Source organism: Aptenodytes patagonicus, chromosome 15 (genome assembly GCF_965638725.1).
Source record: "Aptenodytes patagonicus chromosome 15, bAptPat1.pri.cur, whole genome shotgun sequence".
Classification (NCBI taxonomy): Eukaryota; Metazoa; Chordata; class Aves; order Sphenisciformes; family Spheniscidae; genus Aptenodytes; species Aptenodytes patagonicus.
This window is the reverse complement of record NC_134963.1, coordinates 127,306-139,790: the sequence shown is the minus strand read 5'-3', so window position 1 is coordinate 139,790 and position 12,485 is coordinate 127,306. Positions and strand designations below refer to the sequence as shown.

The 12,485-nt window shown below is 38.8% G+C and overlaps 1 protein-coding gene across 1 annotated transcript in view; it reads left to right on the top strand.

Annotated features, from left to right (window-relative positions):
- PPIL2 (peptidylprolyl isomerase like 2) overlaps positions 1-12,485 on the top strand; it is a 79,343-nt gene that overhangs the window by 48,786 nt on the left and 18,072 nt on the right. The window contains exons 13-14 of the mRNA XM_076352730.1: positions 1,999-2,088; positions 3,495-3,528. Coding sequence (XP_076208845.1) covers positions 1,999-2,088; positions 3,495-3,528 — 124 coding nt within the window. The remainder of the gene's footprint in view (positions 1-1,998; positions 2,089-3,494; positions 3,529-12,485) is intronic.

Sequence of the window (12,485 nt, the reverse complement as noted above, 5' to 3'; positions counted from 1 at the left end):
TTTTTCTTAAAAAATTAATTACAGGTTGCTGTATTCCCCCCAGAGAACTTATTAACTGTGTCTCTCTCTCCAAAGAGTGCTTGATTCTCATGAGATAAAGTGCCTTAGGCTAAAACCTGCTTGTTCCATTTCTGATTCATAAAGAAATTTTTTAAACTTATTTTTATCCTTACTGACATTTTTCATGAGTGATAACTAATAGCACTACATTAGGATCAAGGCTGGTATAATTTGTCTTGTAAAGGAAGCATACGCTGCACAAATGATTCTTCAGGGATTGAATTTTACTTGAAAGGTTATGTACAAAGATTATTTTCAAGCATATATGTCCAGTTCAAAGAAAAATTTTCAAATTTGCTATAAACATTGAAACTGTAGGAAAACCTCCTATTGCTTGAAACAATTTTTATGGAATCTATTTACATATGAGTTGCCCTCAGGATGCTACCAAAATACATGTCCTAGTGGCATTGTACCATAAACCCATTATGGTACCATTACCATATTAACCCAGTAATGAATTACATAGGGAATCTGAGATAATAGCTGGTGTAAGATTGCATTAGAATTTGTTTGTTTTTCCAGTTATGGCCCAGCTGGCAACTGGCATCTGTATCTGTGTAGAGTAATTAAGAAGGAATCATTATAAAGAATTTATAATGGCAGGTAGAGTTTGTTTGGATAATTAAGAGACATTTCAGTGTCAATAAAGAGGGGTGAGAATGATTGTTTCAGATGAGAAAATATAGAAAATTGAAGTTCTGTATGGTTCCGGATGAATACTTGTATGGATCTGCTTTTAAAAAGACAGAGATTATTTCATCCTCAAATGATTGTAACTGGGCTTGCCTTATTTTTTTGCTTTTAAGTCACTTCAGGTTGCATGGCTCAGTCTCACTCTCTTTCTCTGCTGCTCTCAGACTAAGAATGATGTCATACCAATGCAAAGTGAATCAGTGTCTTTCAGAAAGGGGCTTCGAGTCGTGTGTGTGTTCATTTACAGACATTGCAACTCATGCTGGGGCTTTACTTGCAAGCACATACAACAATAAGGGTATTTTCAAGGCCTGTAACAACTCAGATTAGTTAGATGTATTCTTTTGTAAAACTGGAATATATTTATGCATATAATCCACAGTGGGGCTGGAAAATATGTCCAAGTATAGAAAACAGGCTGTTTCTGTACTTGTATTTGTACATGTGAAGGTATTTTAGTATTGCAGCGAAGAGAACCCATACAATTACAGTGGAAGGATAATTAGGTAGACAGTAAAGTTTTTCAGAGGGTACTGTTTGAATGCCATGGCTTATAAATTCAAATAAATAGCTTTAATTTGCACTGTAAAAGCAAATTAGAAGTTGGCAATATATTTAGCGTCTTTTTTTTTGTCTTTTCTTTTTTTTTTTTTTTTTTTTTTTTTTTTTTTAGATTTTTGAAAACAAGTTGTCTTTTTTATTTTTCCTGTAGTCCGGTGACTTGTGGGGTCAGCCACATTTTTAGTTCCAAGTGGTGAAGAGGACCAAATGCTTCTCTCCCAGTTATCTTCAATGTGCTCACTTTGAAATAGTGGAGCAGAGAAGTCAGGTTCTTTCTTACTCTAGGAAATTAACTTTTTTCAGTGCTAGAAGTCCCCCTTTGGAACAGGATTATGATACACTGCTGGAACTAAGTTACTTGAAAGTCTCTGAGCTTACCTGCTTTCACCATTGTTATGTCTACTGGGAGCTCATGTTATCTGAGCTAGTGTTCAGCACTTCTTTGTGCTAATTGGAAGGTCTGGGTTTAATTTACTTAACACAGTGTGTGTCTCTCCAGTATACTTTAAAAGAGCATATATTACATCTTTTTTATGTAGACAGAGACTCATTCCTCTTCAAGAGTCCTGCATGATTGTTTCTTTGCAAGGCACAAATGAAAAGTGATTCTTGTAAACAGTGTAGTGACCAATTTGATTGTCTAAAGGTATTGCTTAATTAAAACTTCTGTTTGTCTTTCAGACACCCCGAACATGTGAAAACTTTATCAAATTGTGCAAGAAGAACTATTATGATGGAACAATTTTTCACAGATCAATTCGTAATTTTGTGGTGAGTATTGAACAAATCCTGTATAATGCACAGTATGTGATGTCCTCAAAATATTTATTTAGCTTAATTCAGTTTTAGTTTCTTCCATGCATGACAACTTGCAATAGATGTATATTAAATATACCATCAGAACTAGGATTGTCCTAACTTACTAAATTTGTACTTACTAGTCTTACTAACAACTGTGTCTGACTAATATTGTCACTTGGAGCATCACTGCATTTAGTAGTGCTTTTGCTGCCGTTCCAGACAAAGCCTTTGAGAGTCATTGCCTTGGCAAGGCTCTTGTTACCTTCCCCAAGCTGTGGGTGGGTGGTTGAGGAACAGAAGCTGGGGGGGGGGGGGAAGAGAGAGAGAGGGAAATGCTAATTTGGATAAGTAATACTGTGGCCTGTTGAAATCCCATTCAGATGAAACTTTAGAAAGCAGCTGAATTTCTGTTTCAGGTTGTGGTACTCAGATACTGTCACATCATCCTTTCCTGAGTGTGCTCCAGGAGTAGGTGCCCAGGCTTTCTTTGTGAAGGAGTTAAAGAGCACCTAGTGAACCAGAAAGTTGACTTTGGTAGTCAAAGATCTTTATTAACATAGGTACGGTCCAGGCAGCTTAGGATATTGTAGCTGTCCTGTAACTTCCTTTCAGAAGAATTAACAACCTGATCCTGAAGGCAGAGCACATCTTTCAGGGGACATCACTGAATGTTACATTCCATCCTGTCATCCTAAAAACTTTTTTTCTTTTCACAGCACTGTATATCTCAGTTCACAGTTAAACTCACAACTAAAATTGTGCTTGTGTGCTATTACTGTGAAACTAGTCATGTCACGCTCCCTCTACTGGCATTAGAATATAGAATATTATTTCTGTAGATCCTGCATGTATATACAGTGATTAATTTTGTTGCTGAAAGATTGGTTTCACATGAGGATTTTCCCTACTGCAGATAGTGAGGGGGATACTGAGAATAAAGATTCAGATACAGAAAATATTCCATATTCCCTTATTTTTTGCCTTCCCATCATGTGGAGGATTAGTAGCAAAATGTAAAGCCTTTTCAGTTCCAAAAGCAATGCATCATCAATTAAAAAGCAGGTTACGACTCAGCGCATAATAGAAAGGATGATCTGGTTAACCCATTTGAGACTGTTTATTTTCCCTATTTACCCACAAGACACCTATTATTTTTATAAAACTGTCATTCTGCTCTTGGATAAGTAATGTAGGAGATGACAGCCAGCTGATAAAATAAGCTCCAAATAAGTAGTAATGGTTTCCTTGTTGCTAACTTGTCAACATGACACAATACAGAAGGAAGAAAATTGAGCAGAATTGGCTTTTATGGCTTGTATTTAGTGTCTTTCACACAGATATCTATGTAACCTATTGATTTAATTTTAATTCTGCAGATCCAAGGAGGTGATCCGACTGGAACAGGAACAGGTAAGGTTGAGTTTGAATCAAGTAAACTGTTTTCACTTAATGCGCTGTGTTGTTACATTTATTTCTGGACACCTTTTAGATTAAAATTCTCTAAATGATGATATGTGGTACACTCTGAGTATTTCTACTTTAAAGCAGAGGTTTTATCATTATATTTTTATGACCATTTTAACTATGCTCAAAATTTCATCCGATACATTCTCAGTCTAAAACTTGGGTACTCTTCCATGCAGAATTCTTGTTGGGTCTTTGCTTCCTTTTTCTTCCAGAAAATAAATAAATGAAAATTATAGTGATTTTACAGCTGGCCTTCCAGGGCAAAGAACAAAGGAAGAAACACATTCATGCAAAGTTGCTTTCAAATTCAGCATTAATGAAATACTTGAGACCTGCCTCAGAATTGGTGAATGGCCAGATACCATCTGTTCTCCCAGCTACTTGCCTTGTAAAGCCCAAGCTGCTCTTTTTCTAACTTTTAGGGATCACTGTTACTAAGTTCTTCTGCCTGTTCTTTCTCCCTTAGTTGGAGATCTGCGTAACAGTCATATCAGAAATGGTCAGGAGACATAGCAGCTGAAGGGTCCTCAGAGCGTTGCCCACCACAATAGATACATCATGTAATATGTCTAGTTGCTGCTGTAAATCTGCTCATTTTCCACTTGCACCTTTTATCTTACCCACTTGTAGATGTCACCAGCCTCCACAGCTCCTCGCCTGGTCCTGTGGGGTTCTGTGCATTTTTATTCTAGTTCATACATGTGTCACTTGTGTATGCAAGCGCTATATTCTTCTGTGTGTGCTCACAGGTCATCCAAAAAAGATGTCTTTGTAGTTGTTAAATACTTTAGCTCTATTTACTTTGTAAATAATGTTAGTGTAAGTTGCCCAACAGCTTTTCTTCTACTGCATGCTATAATCAACAGTTGCATACTCTAAGATTTGAGACTAGTTAAAAGGTTCTGTGTTTTGATGGCAAAAGCCCATTAACAAGATTTGTTACCGTATATGCTTGGACTGTCAAAAGAAATGTGATTTGATTTTGTTATAAGGAAAGTTGCGGTTCAAATCCCAAAATATATAATCAGGAACATCTTTTAAAATGAGAAATTAAAGAGGTATCAGGAGACGGGAGAAATTTAATGGGTTGACTCAGACACCTTTCACCCTTGTAGGGTGGAGTTCAGATCCTGCTGTGGAATGAAAATTAACTTGCTGGTGTCGTTCTTGTCTCTGTTTGTGCAAATGGTAGAAGTATTCTAAGACAGCACAATTAACAGTTGGCAGAGGACTGGCAGTGCAGCTGCACTGAAGGTCAAGACTGAGCTCTACTGGCAAAGCAAGTAGGAAGTAAAATGCAAATAAGCCCATAGGAGAAAAAACCTCCTATGTGTATTCTTTTATTTAAAAAAAGGAGTGTAATGACCTCTAGTCTTTTCCATCTTGTTTTCCTCCTTGTCATTCTTAATTAAATATGAATATATTGCAGGTGAGATGTCTTGCAAACATCTGTCAAGACTACTAAAGTTCTAATAAAATGGACAGTGTACACTCAAATAGATATGTGTTGCAGATTTTTAGAGACTGTTTGCAATTATTGTAGAGTCCAAATGATGCAGCTATCTTCTTTGCAACTGAATGGTATTTATTTTTTGAAGACAGCTGAATTTTAGATATCCTTACTTAATCACTATTGAATATGATAATATCACAAGAAAACGTTGTAAATGGACAGCATGGTGGGCTACTAGATTTCTCTTGAACTGTCATGCCTGCGTGTTTAATACTTACTTAAGTGAAGCTGCTTAGACAGTTCAGAGAGTGCAAGTAGTCTGTCGGGATTTGTTCCTGACTACCTGATAGATCCTGGACACTTGAATGTGAGGCAGAAATTTCATTTGCACATCTCGAGCCACATGCTGTAAGAAGGTGGCCAGACCTAAGGTGCTTGTCTGGCTTTATGTTCTCTCCGCAGCAGCGCAGCCAGAGGAAGGTACAGCTTGGCAGCAGTGTAAGAACATGGCACATGTAGTGATGCTCTCCTAGGTTCCCATGGTGTAAAAATTTTTGGTCCATTGTTTTGCGCGTTATTAATGTGATGACAAGCATTCATGTTAGGAAAGCTTTGGAGTAAAGCACTGGGATTCAGTACTTTGTACCTTTTTTTACCTGTGTCTTGTGTGTTATTTACAGTATAAATTCCCTTTTTTATTTCTTCTGGCAGCTGGAAGGAATTTCAGTATTTCTTTGACTCACTGGTTCTTAGGAGAAAAAAAAAAAAAAAAGATGCATCTTTGAAAGCTAAAAAGTCCGTAAGATTTAATGGTCTTTAAAGGTTTACTGGAGGAGTAAATAACTTGACTTCTGTAATATCAGAGAAGCATATGAGAGTAGAACAGCTTTCTTCCCAGATATTTCAATTGGCAATAGGGAAGACTATTTGGAGGTTACCTTTTAAACGTCGATATTTTAAACTGCGAGAATTGTTTCTGCTAGAGCCTTTTGTAGGAAGATTTCAGAAAAAAGAACATCCTTTGTTTCCTCTTCCACATAGAACCTTCTGCTTTAACTGAAATTTTCTGGCTAAGAGGTTTGGGATGGTTTTTTTGTTTGTTTTTTTGTTTAAAAAAACCCCACCTTTTCCAAACTGATATGTGGAAGGTGCATTAAGCCTGTATATCTTTTTGTTTTGTTATATTTATTTAATTATTCCTGTTCATCAGCTCAGGAACTTGAACAGACTTGTTCAAAAATCTTCCCACCATTTGGTTTCTGTCATATAACATTCATCCCAGCAACAGGTGTCAGGTTTATGGTTGCAACACCCAAATGCTTAGGTGATCACCCACTCCATTGCTAACTAAGCCCAGGACTCTTTGGCTTCTGGGTGGATTTAGGCACATTCAGTACAACATGATGTAAGGTTACATGTCATACATACATAGACTGCAGCTGTGCTCTCGGCTCACCTAGATAAGCATGCTTGTGTTTTGGAAGCATTTCACAGATGTAAAATGCCAGGCTGGTTGTCACTGACTGTCCACTTCCACAACTACTCCAGCTGAACAGTCCTATCTGTAAGCAGCACTGATCCTTATTTCTTTTATTATTCAGCACCCCAATGTGTCCTTTTTGAGTCGCTTGTTAGGCTGTCATAAAAGTAACTGTGACCCAGCAGACACATGAAAGACAACTGATTCCTGGTACTCAGCAGTTAACCTTGGGATGGAGGAGGGTGAAAATTAGCATTATGGCATCTAGAAGTTGAGATACCACACTGGGAAAAGAGTGGGGAATAGAGTTTTACCTTAGCTTCGCTGGCAGACCTGCATTGCCAAAGCAGTTAGATATACAGTCCTGTAAGACTGACACTGATTTAGAGGACCAAACTAATTTTCTATAGCCTTCAACTTAATGTTTCATAAGACTACTGGGAGAAGTGTTATTGTGCTGCAGCAGCTTATTTCTTTCCTAACAAAATAACCACCCGTAGAGGCAGTATTCAGAGCAATAAGCTGAGTCATGGTCATTCTTTGTAATGATTAATTATTTGAAAATGAATTTTAGATTTGTGATGTATCTCTTTTCCTGCTGTTCATAACAACTAAATTGTTGAACATTGTGAGTAATTCTGTCTAACTCATGCTAGTGCAAGTGGAGCAGCTGCTCTGTATTTTCAGTGTTCCAAATAATAGAAGAAAATTTGCATGTAGGAAAAATAGGTTTAATATCCTACACCCTTTGTATGAAAAAGGGAAGACTATACGCAAAACATTACATTTTCAAAGCGGCACAGGCATTTTTCAGCTACTCTTACTTGCAACCTGTTGGAAGGTCTCATGAATCGGCTTGTGTGTGCCTCTGTCCATTTATGAATTCAGGAGGGCACAAAGGAGGCATATAATAGCTGTAAAAGCCCAAGATAAAATACCACTGATAGAGCGAAGGACTTCCCCCCCCCCCCCGAACTGTCAATAGCAAAGGGACTGTGGACAAACTTCATCAGTTCTGCAATGTGATTTCCTAACAAGGGAAGTTCCTTAAATGTAACCGGTTTTAGAGCCCCTTTTCTTGCATGATTGAAGCTCAGCAAAAGGACGAGAGCAGGACCTTTTTATCTAGCAATATACTCCTTTTAGATTGCAGCCCCTCTGAAAATCCAGCCTCTGGTATGTGGGGTTAAAAGTACTGTGTCCTTTTACCTGAAGGGAGAGAAGCACTTACTGGCTGAGCTAAGGCTTTCGTATTTGCAAAATGATTCAAGAATCTCACTTGGAAAGCTATATGGAAGTGTCAGATGTTATTACATACCTTGTTGTTCCAAATGACAAGAAGAAAATTACAGAAAGTAAGCCATTATTTTTGTGAATCAGAGCCCTCCCACTTCCTTACCACTGCTTAGCAATTTTTATGCCAGAAAAAGGAAGGATTTCTTTAAAATCACAACTGTCATGAATGGTTGTCAGCTCACACCTGGCTTTTGGAATGCTACATTTCTGAAGCTTTAGGTGCATCTCTCAGCTCTTTGCAAGAAAGTTGTACAACTTCTGTAATTTTACCCAAAAAATTACTTTCTGAAAAAAATGCCTTTAGAAGGAATAAAGGCTACCAAAGAGTAAGCTGGTTTAGTTCAAAAGACAATCTGAAAACGTGGCTTTTTTCTGTATAGTTGCTAATGTGTGATTGCTTCAGATGTCAGTTTACATCTATTCACCTTTTCACTATCAGCACAAGGTGCAGATAAGAGACTGAATAACTAACCATGCTTCAGTTACAAGCTAAATATATCTTGCCAGTCTGGATAGCAGTGGAAATGATGAATACAGTCTAATTTTTTCTATGAGCTGTGTGGTCTGTTTGGTTTCATCTCTGTGGGAGAATTAGGTGAACACCTCTTTAATTTAAGAGTTTTTCTCTTTTATTAAAAATGTGGGGAAGTGGCTCCCAGCTGCCTTCAGCTTTGAATCTTCGCTATCTGGGTAGGCATGTGATTCTTATTTTACAGAATTGTGCAAAAACTCTTTCTGGCTCCTGAAAGCTTTGACGTTGTACAGGTTAAATGCTGTTAGAAGGCCAGTGTATTTCCGTGGCTGATCCCAAGTACATTTCCAGCTTTGTGCAAACAGGAGACCCCCATGTGCAGGGTTGTAAGTACTGTTCCATTTTGCACTCCCAACACCAATCCAGCCAGTGGCAGTACCTACCCGGGGCCATGTCTGCTGCCATGTGAACTCCTCTGACTTCTAGCACAGAAGCCCCCAGAATTTTTTTTCCAGCACTTTTTGTAATAGGATCTCAGAAACATCTGCAGGTCCAGCAGGCACACAGCTTCACTTTGACAGAAGATAATCTTATCAGGAGTAAGTTGAGAGGAAGGTGAAGTGGCAGGCAGTGCTGCCCGCTGTGAATCTAACACCCAGAGTTAGTTCTTGTTTTCCATGGGCTTTGCTTGTAGGCTAGTACATCAGCATTGGGGTGAGGTTTTTGCATCATCGTGACTCCATATATAGTCAGCAATGATCTGTGTGCTCTCAGAGGAAGATTTGGGGAATATAAGGAGGAGCCTCCTGTCTTTATGGCATATACGGGGAGTGTAACATGAGAGGGCTAGAGCTAGACAGTGTGACGGTCCCAGCTCCTCTGTCTGTCTGCATCCATCGTGCTTTCAGAAAATGAAAAAGATGGCACAGCCACACCTCCCAGCTGTGTCGAGAATAAACACAGTAAAATCTGCTAGATACTTCCGAATGCCTCATAATTATTAGTAGTAGGTTTCGAGCCTGTGACTCATTTTCCTGAGTTTACATTGAGCTCTACCATAGAGAGTAAAATGTAAGAATCTAAAATCCCTGTTCCAGACCCACCCCGGCTGAGCATTAGGCACTGTGCTGCCATGGCAGTAGACTAGTGAGGGATCTGTACCTAATCTTCAGAGAGAAAGTGATTCTGGGTTTCAGTAATTAAAAAAAAAAAAACACATTAACTCGCCATCTTCTGGCTTGCTCTGTCTGCTCCTGCTTCAAGCAGATACTTGAACCTGGAACAATTCCAGAGGTTAGCAGGAGTTTGACAAACAGCACATTCAGGCTATTTTTAATTTAAGGAGAATACTTTAGGGTTTTTCCTTAAAAAAAAAAAAAAAAAAGTATTGTCTCTAATTTTTTTTTTCTTTTAAAAAAACAACAAAAAAACCCCAAACCATTCCTGTACTGCTGACTGCCTGCCTTTGAAGCGTCTCCACCGCCCCTTGCCAGTCTGTGCTGCCAGGCCTCCGCAGATACTTCAGCTATATCCTTTATAGGACATCTGGCCTTTTAGGCGAATGCTGCACAGGCCATTCTCTGTTCTTGCTGCAGCTCCCGGGCAGACAGAATTAGCCATGGAAACAGCTGTATGGCAGGGGGAAGCAGGGACTGGATCTCATGCTGTAACTATCTACTAAAACATTAGCACTTATTTCCAGAGAACTGGAATGAAACAAAGTTAGCCTTCATACATATGAGATTAATTCTGACCTGCAGTGCATGATCTGAAGTAAAATCACACAAAAATAAATATTCCAAAACCTAAAGATCATGGCTCATTGCTCCTGTCTGCAAGCTCTTGGGTCTGGTTGCTTGTTGTGCCAGAAAGAGAGAGTCTCTCTGTCATTCACAATTTTTCTCTTTCCTTTTGAATTATTTTTCTGACCAGCGAAGGCTTCAGGGTTGATTCCACTCGCTTTCAGCAGCTTGACAATGCTGTATTTCCAGCATCAACTGGAATTATATGAAGGGTGTAACAGACTCAAGGGTTTGGCCACATGCTGCTGTGTTCATGTTTGCATATCATCTGAAAATTTCAGACAGCAAAAATTCCTCTAGGTTAGGACTTGTAGCAAGTGCATCTGCTTTACAAATAATTAGGGGTTCCTTCAAGAGATCCTTTGAAGCACAATTACGCATTTCTCTAAGGGAAGTCCAAGTGAAGTTTGTTACTCAGGTGCAAAGAGCTCCGGCTGTGACTGAGAGCAGAAATGCAGGGCCTTAAGCAATGGCACTGCAGTGGTGTGGCGGTGTGGGCAGGGAACCCGTCCCCAGTGCTGCCCCGCCAGGCCAAATGGAAGTGGAAAGGTGAAAACTGTGAAAGGTGAAGAGGGAAGGAGAAATAGTGCGCAGAGCATAGTGCTGTTGATGGGCAGTGGGTCTGCAGGCTTTGCAGGTGTGTTTCTGGTTTCGGGCAATCCTGTTGGCGTGGAGCCTCGCTATATTCTGAGCGTAACTTGTTTATTTACTAACCTAGAAGAACTTTGTTTTTCTGGACAAAGTAAGTAGCAGGCACTGCACAAGTAACCTCTCTTAGCAAATAGGAATACACAAGGAGATTCACTAGCAAAGAAAATTACTGGCTTCTGGTAAGACATTTTCTAATAGGTTGAACACTTTGGATTTGCCTAGAATAGCTGGGTCTTGGATTCATCTTCAAGACAGTAGAGCTGGCTGCAGCTGTACCATATCCCTTTCACCCACTACTGGAAGAGATTGGCATAGGGGATCAAGCTGATGTAATTTAGCTGATCTTAAAATATTCAATAGCCAAAGATTGCTGAAGTAATCACTCCTTCTCTACTCCTAATTACAGAAAATCCCTACAGGGTTTGTCCCCTTTTGCTGCCTCTTGTCAAATTGCAGAGCAGGCTACACTCAACTCTGTTAATAGGTCTTTTGAACATGATTAACTGGGTTTTTAAGTGGGTCAGTTTCTTCCAAAATTTCTTGCTTACTTAGTTCCACTTGCACTTGCAGCTGTCCACATGTGATGCTTTGTTTTTGTGGTATCATCTGAAATTCTTTTCTCATTTGATGCACTCTTGTGATTTTCTGCATAAGGTTTTCGGGAGGAGCCTGTTTTATTCCTCAGTTTTATTTGCTGCTTGCCTGTGCAGTTGTATCATCAAATTGTTTTTCTGTATTACATGTGGGAATACCGTTGAGCACTGCAGATCCTTTACTGACCTTCTGCTTCGCAAGTAATACAGTTACTCTAGAAGATTCTTGAGCCAATTCTACAGATGGACCAGACTTGCTGCCTGTTTGGATAGTTTTGTTTGTTTTATTTTTAATACTATGCTAAGGTGAAATATTTTTTCATGGTTTGTCAAACAAGATTATGGATTTGACTGTAAAACTATGACTCATCTCAGCCTTCATTTTTCTTACTAAGAATGATCATGGAGGAAAGTGCAAATGAAAATGTCAGATCTGTAATAAATAATGTAAAAATGACAGCCAGGAGGAGAGGTCTGCCAGACCCTCTTTCTATCCACAGACACAGAAAAGAAATCAGTTGTGGAGGGCTGGGTCTGCGGCTTGTGCAAAGTTTTATCATCCTTTTGACTTCATTGCATTTAAGTGTTTACATCATCCAGGTATCTAGTCCAAATAATCTAAGTTTTGCCTTTTATTTTGGAGGAATACATATTGCCATTTTTCATTGTTTAGCTAGGAATTAAGCATTTGACCTTATAGCTCCTATTCTTAGTTGATTTTATGAACATATTTCATCTCCCTGACACTTATTTCCAGAAGCAATGCTAATCCAGAGTGCAATTAAGCTAGTAATTCTTTGTTCTATGTTTTGTCAGGAAGCCACTTTTAAAGATTTAATGTCTCAAAAAAGAAAAATTATGGTGGACCAGCAGTAAAAAATTAAATCCTTGACAGTTCTTTAGCACACAATATATAATGCTGTTCATAAACAGTCTGGTCTGTTGCAGTTGATAGTGTGGGGGCACAGAATTGTGTTGCCAGTTATAAACATCTGATTTCAAGGGCATGCTCAAATACTAACCTAGTGATAGGGATGAGGTAAGAAAATATTATACACATAGTGATCAGAAGTGCCATAAACCTTGAATTTAGTGTCAGTGCCTGTTAAAAAATGTAGTGGGAAACTAATGAAAACAAACATTTCTTCTATCA